Source organism: Sturnira hondurensis, unplaced genomic scaffold (genome assembly GCF_014824575.4).
Source record: "Sturnira hondurensis isolate 20B ecotype Veracruz unplaced genomic scaffold, ASM1482457v3 Scaffold0011880, whole genome shotgun sequence".
Taxonomy (NCBI): domain Eukaryota; kingdom Metazoa; phylum Chordata; class Mammalia; order Chiroptera; family Phyllostomidae; genus Sturnira; species Sturnira hondurensis.
In genome coordinates, this window is record NW_028084511.1 from 684244 (window position 1) to 697652 (window position 13409).

The following is a 13409-nucleotide window of genomic DNA, read 5'->3' on the forward strand; positions in this document are numbered from 1 at the left end:
GTGTGAATCTCAATATGTACTAAGTAGGAAAATAGGCCTTTCAAAGGTATAATTAGAGAACTTTCAGTGTAGAAATAGCTGAACTGGGACAAAAATAGAGAGAGTTCCAAAAGAGAATGACATCTCTTTCTGTTCTGCAGGGGTTTTTTTCCCTTCACCTTCTCAACTTCCATTAAACTCTTTCATCTTTAGAGTCTGTCCATCCTGATGGTCTCAGGAAGAGTCCTTCTCCAGGAGTCTCACCCTAGTTCCTCTTCAGTAGACTACTCAGTTTTTCTTCTCAATATAACAAGAAAAACCCTATTGATCTCAATCATCCAGTAAACTTATCTGTCTGACAAGTGTCTTAACTGTGAAGATAGTCATCAATGTCACAAGCCAATCTATCTTAACTGCGCACTCAGAGCAGAACCTGAGAGGAAGCCCACAGGCTTGCTGTTCACAGTAATTTTTATTGCTGCATAGCTCAGTTCATTTGAAAAAATGGACACAGAAAGTAGAAGCAGAGCAACTCTTGCTCTCCCCAACCCTCAAGAGCCCTCCAGGTAGGTACAGGCTATTATTTTTTTCTATGCTCAGTTAGTGGGCCAGAGATAGTCACGGTGCTGGGGAAATGTCAGTTCATGGGCTCAGTCATGGACCCATTTGGTTTATTTAATATGTTGATAATATGTTGAGTGTAAGGAAGCTACTTGCTATGCTTTACCAGTAGTTCTGTCTACGTTATGGGGAGAAAGGTTTTTTACTTCGCTTGTGAACTGCGAGTAACTTAAGTTTTCTAACAAAAGAAGGTCACATTCTAGGTATGAGGAGGGGATTTTGTACTATCCATATAGATCTCTTGCCTCTGTGTGTGATGTGTACTAAGGGACAGATGCTTTTAAAAACGATCCTGGGCTCCTTCTTGGTTGGTCTTTGTGAACCTCAAGCTGTGGGATTCTGCCCCAGTGTTTAGAGGGGAAATGTCTTGGAGTGAAGGCCACTAGAGGAGGATAATTTAGTTTTCCTTTGAATGCCCGATGTGAACACATGTTAAGACTTTCTTTGAACAGTTTTGGGAGAGGCTGAAAATGGCACTTTGTGAATCAATGTCAGATTGAATATTATTGCAAAATGTTAAGTATATTCCAAATCTTTAGAAGGGAGAGTATTTCCAGTTAACCTCCTCTGAGGATGAAAACAGGATTAGAGATTCAACTAACCCGTTAAAGCCATTTCTTTGGGCACATGAAATTGGGTATGTCAGTGACAAAATAAATTCAGACACATTTCTATGTTAGAAGGACTGAGTAATACATAGGTAAATCTGTTTGATCATTTTTATTTTCACTCATCAGTATCGATTAATGGAAAAGAACTTGGATTAATTCTTGGATTAATAGGAAGATTTGGCACCGTTTTCATTCTATTTTTGTCTCCTTTAACCACTGATTAGATGGTGATCTTGGCCAGTTACTTGGACACTTTGAGCCTCAGCTTTTTATTCGTTTCAATAAAGATTTTAATTGGAAGATTGTTTTGAAAAACAAACCATCAAAACTTTCTTTTCTGTGAATTCTAACTTCCTTTGTAGAGGAAGTTAGAAAGTTTTCTCATGACTGAATTTCTGTTTCAACTTCACAGAGGGTCTGAAATTGAACTTTCAGAAGCACCTTTCTCTGGTCACATCCTAGTGGAGAAGGATATCTCGTTATCACGTGAGACATGGCTGATATTTCTGAAGAGGGAGGTGGAATTCCTGGGGGTAAGTGAGCCTTCTCCAACCTCAAATAAAATAAGGCCTGACTAGGAAAGAGTATTTGGTTGCATCAACAGTTTGCCCACTTGTATTCGTAAGGAGTAAAGAACCCAGTAGGGGAAGACTTGATACCAGCTGGGCCCAGTTTGGAAGAAAGAAGCAATTCCCCATGGAGATTAGAGTGAAAATGACAAATAGGACCTGCCAACTCTGGACAGCTGCTGGTGGATTAATGTAATATCTTTCTGTGAGGGATTTATAATCTTTATCTTCACTTAGATGAAAAGGACAAATATTGATATCCACCATGACTACCTAAGTAAAAGGACATGAGAAATATATTGGTCATTCCTGCATTACGTCATGCCTGCATCAGTTCTTAGCATCAAAGGATACTGGAAAATATCACATTTGGATCCTTTCTCAGGACAGCCTAAGACACCAAAACAATTTCTCACATTTGGCCTCAATTATAATGAAATGTATGCAATCTTGGGAAAGTATCTAGTTATTTCACAAAATTTCTGCCTTTTTTCTACAGGTAACACAAATTCTGATTGGTTTCATATGTCTTTATTTTGGGACAGTTGTCTACCCTGGGATCACAGTTTCAGAATTTGAGAAAATTTTTTTTTCATCATTTCAAATAGGCTATCCGTTCTGGGGAGCAGTACTTGTGAGTATACATGTATCAATAGTTGTCTCTGAAATAACACTGCATGTAGCTCTTCTCCTACCAGATCAGATCTACCCAATTATTTATTTCTAGCATTCATATTATACATATTAATATATTTATATTATATATTTGCATATGTTTGTATAAAATATGTTTGCAGTTTATAAATCACCTTAGGTTAAACATGTTAGCACACTTTTATCAGATGAGAAACCTGAGATTAATACAAGTTAAATAAATTGCTCAAGGGATCTTTAGCCAATAAAAATAGAACCTAAACCTTCAGAATACAATTTTAGAAAAATTTATCTAACTCTATTCACCAATAAAGTTATTTTAGTGAAGGGAAGGGGGAAGAAACTACTGATGTGAGGAGAACAAGGTCAAAGTCATTTGATGAACTTCTCTCATGCCCTATGAACTTTTTCGGGTGCTTTCTCATAGAATCTGTTTTAATCATACTGTTTAGAAAACTATGTGACTGAATGAGATTATAAAGATATGTAGCTTTACTGAGGTATAACTGACATACAATACATTGCATATATTTAAAGTGTGTGATTTGATAAATTTTGATCCATGTACACAAACATACAAACATTATCACATTAATGTAATGAACATCCAAATGTTTCCTTGTGCCCCTTCATAATCCCGCCTTCCCTATATCCCCTGTTTTCCCATCCTCAACTAATCGTTGGTCTGCTTTCTGTCACCATAGATTAGTTTGCATTTCCTAGAGTTTAATATAAATAAAATTATGTTATAAAACATTAATTATAAAAGATGTTCTCTATTGTCTGGCTTCCTTCACTCAGAATAATTATTTTCAATTAATCCATGCTACTTTTTTTGTATCTCCATGTCATTGGAGTCTAAAATATATCCCAGGATATATTTTGAGTCTAAAAAAGGCAATCACATTGGTTTGGTGCTCTGCTAATGACTTAGGACCAGATCAGGAGTCTTCTTGAACCTTGGCCATATTTTAGTTGAAACTTCTCCCTACTGTCTTTTAATTCTAAACACTTAGCTTATTTGCATCTCTCAACTCCTCATGCAATCTCTAAAATGGTTTTGAGTGTATGCTCTTGATTTATATTTCCACCATGTATATTCTCATAATTACTAAACGTCTACATGATATATCTTAGTCTCTAGAGATATACATGTCACAAACACATGCTTTGCACAAAGGAGCCGACAGCCTAGCACACAGGGTGCTCATAGAAACAGTCGCAAGGCAAGGAGAGTGGTGTTACCGCAGAGTCGGGCTCCAGGTGTTGCTGCTCTTGCTGCTCTGAAGGCGACCTGTGGCCCATCAGTGTCCGCATCACCTGAGAGGCCTGGTAGAGTGGGAGAATCTCAAATCCCATTCAGAACCTACTAAAAACAACCTGCAACAAGACCCTCATACTTCATGTGTACATTTACTTTTGAGAAGCACTGTACAGAAAACGAGAATAAGAAAATAGCGCGCTCATGGAAAACCTGAAAGGTTAACTTTATAGAGTACCAACAACTTGACCTTGTATGTGCAGAAGGGGAGGTGAGAGGGACACAGGGAAGAGCAGAGACTCACTGTTTTTATCCTTCCTTCCTTTGGACAGTTTGCTGTTTCTGGATTTTTGTCAGTTATGTCTGAAAAGAACAATGCAACATATCTGGTGAGTCACAATTCTGTCATTCATACTTGTAAAGGTAAAAGTCAAATTTTAGGAGTCTTGAGGGAGGTATGTCATTGTCTCTCATGTTATGAGATAATGTGATTGTTCTTTAGTCTATCCTGTGTTGAATATAATCATTAAAATATCATTTTGTGTCATTTAAAAACAAGAAAATGTAATTACCTTGACACTTGTTTAGAAAACATCTTCACACTAGCCTGATCCTTATAAATATAGGCATATATGGTCAAATGATTTATTTATTTATTTATTTATTTATTTTTTAAATATAGTTTATTGATTATACCATTACAGTTGTTCTATTCCCCCCTTCATTCCCCTCCACCCGCACACTCCCTCCCCCACCATTCTCTGCCCTTAGTTTATAACCACATGTCTCAACTTCTTTAGATTCTATATTTCCCCCACTATTCTTGCCCTCCCCCCTATCTATTTTCTACCTACTGTCTATGCTATTTTCTGTGCCTTCTCCCCCCTTCTCCTCCTCCCACTCCCCTGTTTCTAACCCTCCATGTGTTCTTCATTTCTATGGTTCCACTCCTGATCTAGCTGTCCTCTTGGTTTGCTTTTGTTTTAGGTGTGGTTGTTAATAACTGTGTGTTTGCTGTCCTTTCACTGTTCATATTTTTCATCTTCTTTTTCTTATATAAGTCCCTTTAGCATTTCATATAATAAGGGCTTGGTGATGATGAACTCCTTGAACTTGACCTTATCTGAGAAGCACTTTATCTGTCCTTCCATTCTAAATGAAAGTTTTGCTGGATAAAGCAATCTTGGCTGTAGGTCTTTGGATTTCATGACTTGGAATACTTCTTTCCAGCCCCTTCTTGCCTGTAAGGTCTCTTTTGAGAAATCCGCTGACAGTCTGATGGGTACTCCTTTGTAGGTGACTGTCCCCTTATCCCTTGCTGCTTCTAGGATTCTCTCCTTCATTTTAGTCTTGGCTAATGTAATTATGATGTGCCTTGGTGTGTTCCTTCTTGGGTCCAACTTCTTTGGCACTCTCTGAGCTTCCTGGATTTCCTGGAAGTCTATTTCCTTTGCCAGACTGGGGAAGTTCTCCTTTATTATTTGTTCAAATACATTTTCCACTCGTGGCTGTTTCTTTCCCCCTTCTGGTACCCCTATAATCCGGATGTTGGAACGTTTAAAGATGTCCTGGAGGTTCCTAAGCCTCTCCTCATTTTTTTGAATTCTTGTTTCTTTACTATTTTCTGGTTGGATGTTTCGTTCTTCCTTCTGGTCCACTCCCTTGATTTGAGTCCCATTTTCCTTTCCATCGCTATTGGTTTCCTGGACATCTCCCTTCATTTCAATTAGTTTAGCCTTCATATGTTCCTCTAATTTGTGACTAAGTTCCTCTAATTTGTGACTACTCTACCAATTCTGTGAGCATCCTGATAAATAGTGTTTTAAATTGGGCTTCTGAGAGGCTGGCAATCTGTTGGTCGCTTAGAGTTATTGGCTCTGGGACTTTGAGTTCTTGCACCATCTTTTGGGCTGTTCGTGCCTGTTAAGTAGCAGGAATGGAGCCCTACGTTTTCACCAGAGCAGGGCAACTCAGTCGCTGGGTTGTGATGTTGTATGTGGGGGCGGGGTCAAAGAGGGACAATGGCTTCCCTCCGGCGCCCACCTCCGCGACCCCCACCAGCACCGCAGCTACCACCGTCACCAGGGCCACACGCCCCGCTCCGCTGCACGTGAGTGTGCCACCGCTGTCAGCTCTCCACCACTGGGTTCGCCCCCTGGGGCCTGCGTGGTCCGTCTCACTGCGCGCGAATGTGCGACCTTGGTCAGTCTGCCCCACACCCCGACTAGGTCCGGGCTGCCTGCGCTCCTAGGTCTGTCCTTCCTGACCCAGCTCCGCTGCTGGCTCTGCCTCTCTTACCGTCCCCGTTGAACGGTTCGTAGCTGTTGGACTTCCGTATAATTCGGTTTTCTGGTCTCTGGGTGTGTCTTCGTTCTCCAAAACTTTTGTTGTATCCAAACTTGGTTGTGGGAGAAGGCACAGTGTTTCCACCTATGCCTCCATCTTGGCGGAAGTCCCAAATGATTTATTTTTAATTAAGGAGACTATTTGAGGAGAGACTCTGTGTGGGTCTTCCTGAATGTGATCCCAGCAAGAAAGTTATAGATCCTTATTAAATAAACACATGTTCAGGATTTCCCTTTTTAATCTATGTTTTACATAAATGTAGAGTTCCCTGGGTACGCCCAGCCCTGACATGACAATGAGTTAATTGAACGTGCTGGCAGGTGCAGGAGTGGCTCTAAGTGTTCTTTATTATCAGGTGCACGGGAGCCTGGGAGCAAACTTGGTTAGCAGCATAGCTGCAGGAATGGGAATCGTTTTTCTGGCCAACAACCTAAAGAACACAATGGCTTATCACAACATTTGCTCGGAAGCTTACCAGGATTACTTCTGCTTCACAGTTTTTTTTTCCACTGTAAGTGTTTCTTTTGTCCTAATCTAAGTAAGAAACCCTCGTTTCCTTTTCAATGTGGTATTCTGTAGGCTCCTGCACAGAGATGCTGATGACCTGTTCCTCCCACCCCCAGCTCAATTCTGCAAGGTTGAAATCATCTGCCTTGAGTAACCATCCCCTGGTTTTCTGTGTCTCTGTGTGTGTGTGTGTGTGTTGCTTTATAGGAACTGATCATGTGGGGGTGGGTGATACAAGGGAGAGCACCTTGAGAAACCTACCTTGTGACTCTACTTGTTTTTTTGGTTGTTATTTGTTGTTGTTCAACAGAAAATTGTGGCAATGATCATGTTCCTCACCATTCTGGGATTTGGTGCTGCTGTGTTACTCATAGTCTACAGAGTTGGGGAATTACTCAAAGAAGATAAGGTAGGCAGAGACCTGATACTAAATCCTGAATGTCAGGCTAAAGACTTTGAGCTTACTTGCCGTCATATGGCCTAGATATCCTGGAACATTTCTTCCAGANTGTGTGTGTGTGTGTGTGTTGCTTTATAGGAACTGATCATGTGGGGGTGGGTGATACAAGGGAGAGCACCTTGAGAAACCTACCTTGTGACTCTACTTGTTTTTTTGGTTGTTATTTGTTGTTGTTCAACAGAAAATTGTGGCAATGATCATGTTCCTCACCATTCTGGGATTTGGTGCTGCTGTGTTACTCATAGTCTACAGAGTTGGAGAATTACTCAAAGAAGATAAGGTAGGCAGAGACCTGATACTAAATCCTGAATGTCAGGCTAAAGACTTTGAGCTTACTTGCTGTCATATGGCCTAGATATCCTGGAACATTTCTTCCAGAAAAATATTTCTCCAAGTTTCAGTGTTTGGGTGGCTAAATCTTGTGTATTAAAGCGTATTTCCCACTCATAAGTAGCACAATATCAGAATATCTTCACAACTGAGGGTTAGGACAATAGATTCTTCATCATTTTAGAAAATGCAAATGTTTTGAACAGTGTTGGGCATGAGATGAATGAGCAGGTAGCATGTGATGGAACCACACAGATAACTGGGCTTATTTTCTATCCCCGAACAGATTTCACCCTCTTGGCTTTTACCTTCATACTTGCTCTGGAGCCTCAGATTTTCTTCCTTTATAATTCACAACTACCACCTACATTTCCACTTGCCTTACCCATCCATTGCACCTTTAACGTGTTAAAAGAATTGCCAATCCTTGAGGCACTTACACTTTCTCAGATCTTCCAGGTGAAACACACTCTTAACATCTGTCCACTTGCCCAAAGCATTCAAGCATGGGTTCCTGTTTCGATCATTTTCCTCCAAAGACAAACAAGGCGACAGATATGCCAAAGTTCAGACACACTCCCTGTGGCAGACCCTGTCCAGCAGAGTCTGCCTGTTGTGGCTTATGACGAGAATCAATGCACAGGCGACAACAATCCTGTGTGGAGAAAGGGAACAGGCATGACTACTCTCTCAAGGGGAGAGTGCCTATGGTGCCTCGGCCACTCCCTCAAGAGGGGAGCGCTCAGACCCTCGCCTAGACAGGCTTTTATTGTTTTCCTCGGGTCTTACATCAGAGAAAGGTTTATTATCTATTACATAGAATATTATTGTCTACATTCTAGGTATAATCAAGGAAATAAAAATAACATGAAGAGGGGGATGGCAATGAGCTGATTAGCTCTGTCCTTGGGAGAGCTCACACAGGCTTTGGAAATTACCTTGAAGATAGACAATGCGCATTTGTTGCTTTAGACCAGGGTGAGGTAGTTTTAGCAAGAGCAAGCCATAATAATCTGTATGCATTTTCTAGGCCTGATTCCCATGGGAAGACCCAGTTTGAAGGTCTGGCTCCTGCCCACCACTTCGATTCTGTAGGTTTTCCATACAGAGCTGAGTCACATTTGCCAGACTTAAACAAACTGGTCCCCTATAACTTACCAGCTTGTCATTGGCTGACATAATTTATTTGGGCCCATAGCCAGCCAGTCTGGCTTGGTTTTTTGAAGATGGAGGGAATAATTAGAGTGTGATGGGAGAGAATGTGAGATTCAGAGACAAAAGGAGATAATCTACATCACTTGAACATGTCTTCTGGGGGTGGAACATTCTTGGTGATTGATATTGAATATTTTTTTCCCTCACCAGGTTCAGGAAGAACGTCTGTATGAAGAATTAAGTGTACGTTCACCAATTTACAGTGAGTTGGAAGGCAAAGAGGAGACATCTCCCGCTGATTCATAAGAATCATGTTCAGANTTAAACAAACTGGTCCCCTATAACTTACCAGCTTGTCATTGGCTGACATAATTTATTTGGGCCCATAGCCAGCCAATCTGGCTTGGTTTTTTGAAGATGGAGGGAATAATTAGAGTGTGATGGGAGAGAATGTGAGATTCAGAGACAAAAGGAGATAATCTACATCACTTGAACATGTCTTCTGGGGGTGGAACATTCTTGGTGATTGATATTGAATATTTTTTTCCCTCACCAGGTTCAGGAAGAACGTCTATATGAAGAATTAAGTGTACGTTCACCAATTTACAGTGAGTTGGAAGGCAAAGAGGAGACATCTCCTGCTGATTCATAAGAATCATGTTCAGAACATTCTCATTTGTAACAAAGAGTATGCAAAGCCAAGATCTTTGTTTAAGAGCTACTGGCAAAATTTTGCTTCTGTCTACAATCCTCCAATTTTACATTGTGATTTATTCTCCAGATGATAATATTCTGTTTCTGTTGTTTTTGTACATCTAAGTACCCCACTGTGCAGTTTGTAGGTATATGATAGACTCCCATTTTTTATGTTTTCTATTGCTATTTTACACCCATCTCCTCTGGGAAATCAACGTGCAATAGGAATTTACTATGTGCCCATAACTGTGCAAATAGGAGAAATAAGAGGAAGGCTGGCTGAAATTGAGTTAAACTTTAACAGTTTGATGTTTGGTTTTCAACCCTTTTTAGCATTCCCAAAAGTGATGGGCATGACACATGTCTCCTACTAGATTGTAAGCACCGTTCACCAGACATTTCTTGAGAACTAATTGGTTGAAGTTTTTCACACTTGCCTCTTTCACATTGTACATCCCAGTATTTCACCCAGAGTTGGTGCTCAGTGGATTTATGAAGTAGATGGGTAGAGATTCAGGAATGATACCCTACCAGGCCAGGCCAGAGATAGAGTAGACAAGGAGAAAGAAATGATTCTGACGTGAATTTGGAGGTGATAAGGAGATCAAATTGGCAGATTTAAGAACAGAGTTCTGATACTCAGACAGAGATTTGAATGGAGATTCTGTAAGCATGTATTAAAGATTTTGGTAGATTCATACCAGATTAGCAATGAATGCTTCCTGCTTATGTGTGATCTTATTCTATGGAGAAAACAACATAGTATGTTAGAAGGATTACCAATGTTATACAATGTAGGAAGTTTGTGTTGTAATCCTAGGCCTACTGCTTATTAGTTGAGTGAGTTGTGGCAAATAATTAACTAGTCACTCAATATGGGTTTCCTCATCTATAAAATTAAGATATTAGGAATAATTTACCTGCCATCCCTAAAGGTCTATTGTGGAGACACACATACATATATATGTATGGCACATACATATATGTGCTATAAATTTAAAGTGCTCTGTAAAAGATTGTATAAATTATTTAACTTATGTAGTCATATAAGCAATCTCCAAATCTTAGTAATCACCAATTATATAAAACTTAAACCCATTTTATCTTAACTTCAGAGGCCTTACTTTCTGGTCCCACTTCAACTTTCTCTTTAATATGCTTTGTGCTTGATCACCTCGTATCAGCACCCTGGCTCGACATGTTCTGCCCTCTCTTCTGTATTTGCTTGATTTTTTTCTTTCTTTAATGCCTCTCTTAAATACCACCTCATTCTTTAAGATATTCTGGCCAACACTGGTCCTCTCTCAAGATGATTACTTTTTCAAACCAAATATATACACAACCACATAACTTACACCATGTATAACTTTTTAAATGCAAATATTTTACTTTTCATTAATGATAATATGTTTTTTTCTAAAGACTCAAAGTCATACAAAGATCTGTATATTGCCCGAGTCATCAGCACATTCACTGACACAATATTCAATAAACTTTGCACATTGATGAATGGGCAGTGGGGAGTTTAATAAGTTACTTAGTATCTGGTGAGATGAAAATCATTAGAAGAAAGATCATTTAAGGGGGAATTTGAAGTGAAAGAGGAATAAATTAGTGAAAAGCTTAGCTAAAATGAAGTCAATGGGCATGGAAAGAAATGGTCATATCTAAAACATAGAAAGACTAGTCAGTCTTCTTGTTAACAAGTTGAACAAAAGGATAAATTTAGGCAAGCAATTGGTTCAGTGACACATTAGGTGTCTGAGCATAAGATCAAAGGAGAATACCTGGAAATTTTGAAAGAAATGATAGGAAGTCAGAAATAGGAGTTAATGGGGAGGACTGTTTACAGACCTAAATGAAGCTTGGTTTTAGATGGTCATTTTTAGGAGACCAAAAGCAGTGCAGCTGGACAGCATTTACTCCTGTGCTCTGGTAAACATGAAATGTGGTGATGGAGATTTGTTTTGTTATAGGAGAGCTCATTATTCAGTGAAGCAGATTAATGCTCTAAGAGGACTATTTTGAGATTAAAGGGAAGCTAGATTAACCTTTTGTATGCCTATAACCAGAGGAAAAGTAGGAGGAAAAAATAACCTAGGGTGGAAGATAGAAGAATTATTCAGAAAAGTGTGTTCTGAAAAAGTAGACAGCAGGTAGTCCAAAGTGGAGAGTGATTAAACAGAAAAGGGAAAAGGTGACCATCAGAGACAGAATCTGCAGGCTTGGGCAAGTCTACAGTGATAAGTCAACTCCACGTAATGCACAGAGATGGGGCAGAGAAAATACCAGTGGTGAATAAATGTGAAGGTGCAGAGAAATTTGAAACAGCATGGTGATGAGGAAATGAATAACATTTACAGAGGCATTTAGAGAGAGAGAATGGGGTTATATGCAATGTTAGAAGTAAAAGTAGGTTGTGAATAGAAAGTGGTAAAAAAAGATAAGCAAAATAATTTTGTTGCTGTTAATGTTGTTCTTATTAAGACAAGGAAAAGAAATTGAAATCTTTAGCCTAAGAAGAAGCATCCTGCAGAGGCACTGGAAAATCATGTCGGGGTATTCAAAATTCATTAATAAAATAATTAATTACATTTTATGTATTTAGGATGCCAAAATTAAGGAGAGACGATTAAATATTAACTTCCCAGACTATAGAAGTGATCACATAGCCACATGACAAGCAATTAAGTGACGTGGGATGCCTAACTAACCTCAGGACCTCAGGTTTTTATTTTCATTTTTCTAAAATCAAATTTTGTTTCTCAAAATTTGACAGCAGAATGAAAATATACCCTTTCACTGTGCAGCTTGCTATGCTGTATCTTCATTCTTGATCACTCATAAGCATTGATCGTATCACATCCATGGTATAGGCATTCACGTTCAAACACAAAGCCTGGTCTATCAGGAACTCTTGAAATGGATCCAGTCTGTCTTTACAATGTTTTACACCACTCTTTCTCCCACTCAGTTCATTTTTTCAGCCACACTGTTGACTACGTTTTCTATGTACACAACCAAATTTTTGCCTCAAGACCATTCTGACAGTTGTCCTGTCTCTGCCTGTCTTTCATCAGGTGCCCACTTCAGATATACACTAAGCATACAACTGCCATGATCTCTACCCATTAATTCTTCCAAGTTATGTTTTGAAAAATGTCAACTTAAAGGTCATCTTCTCCATGAGAATTGCCTAATGCACACCTATTCATCCAGCCTTCATTTCTTGTTTCATGATGACTTTACCCCACGAAGCATTGTATTACCATTTATTAATAGTGTACTTGTGATTTCCTTGATGCATCAACTACTAGTATTTGTACAATAAATTGTAATCATTTACCTTGACTTCTTGTCTCTCTTTGTCTGTTTATAAGGAGGGGGGGGCTCTTGAAGAATACTAGAAGTGAAGCATCAATTCAATGATGCTAAGGACCAAGAAGAGTTTCTACAGTCCTTTTTTAAAAAAATATCAATGCTTTATCAAATGGGACAATCTATTAATAACACCACAGACAGAAAACAGTGGCAAGAACAATCGTCAGCCACTTCTTGTCAATGAATGGTGCAATGAAGTTGAAAAGACAGTGGACCATTAGTCCCATTTTACAACTTGGTCTGGACCCTAATTTATTTGTGAACTTGGGACAGTCTGTTACCTTCATGAACCTCAGGTTTCCCACCTCAAAATGAACTGTTTGGAACAGAAGATTCCCACCCAGTCTTTTTGTTTTCATGTCTTGTGCTTGTGAGAATCACAATTGCTAGGTTTGTGGTTGGGGTGGCAATAACAATCAGAGCTCTTTTTTGCACTGTGTAGCAAGACATCTGGGATGACACTTGTCCTGAACTTTCCTGACAAAAGCCAATGAAAAGACTCTTTCTGAAAATTATCTTAGAAGTAAATATTCCCAAATCATTCCTATTGTATGAGGTATAGATCTACCCACAAAAATCAGTGTAAAATAGAGTACCATATCCACATTTTATTTCATCTCAAGTTAGAGTGTTGAAATATATTTACGGGCACAAGAGTGTGAGGGTCTTTGGTAGTTGCCACCTGCATTTCCTGAGTATTTCCCTCCACTGAAAAAACATTGCTCACTCCACAGAGTCAATGGGCTCATTTATGTCTCCTGCACAGCTTCTGTCTGAGAACTCTGCCTAGGGTTTTAATGAACAACCTTGAGGAGAAGGGGTCTTGGAAACCTCAATCT

The 13409-nt window shown here is 39.3% G+C and overlaps 1 protein-coding gene across 1 annotated transcript; it reads left to right on the plus strand.

The window, feature by feature from the left end:
* Window positions 1–282: 282 nt before the first annotated feature.
* MS4A2 (membrane spanning 4-domains A2) lies at window positions 283–8806 on the plus strand. The gene is made up of 7 exons (XM_037060429.1): window positions 283–545; window positions 1624–1744; window positions 2280–2414; window positions 4028–4084; window positions 6397–6552; window positions 6859–6957; window positions 8704–8806. Exons 1-7 carry the CDS (start codon window positions 484–486, stop codon window positions 8797–8799), a joined length of 726 nt encoding a protein of 241 aa, XP_036916324.1. The 5' UTR covers window positions 283–483; the 3' UTR covers window positions 8800–8806.
* Window positions 8807–13409: the final 4603 nt, after the last annotated feature.

Coding starts and splice junctions, on each gene's coding strand:
- MS4A2 (XM_037060429.1), top strand. CDS start 484: ATGGACACAGAAAGTAGAAGCAGAGCAACTCTTGCTCTCCCCAACCCT. Junction 1,745..2,279: donor GGGAGGTGGAATTCCTGGGG/GTAAGTGAGCCT, acceptor TTTTTTCTACAG/GTAACACAAATTCTGATTGG. Junction 2,415..4,027: donor CGTTCTGGGGAGCAGTACTT/GTGAGTATACAT, acceptor TCCTTTGGACAG/TTTGCTGTTTCTGGATTTTT.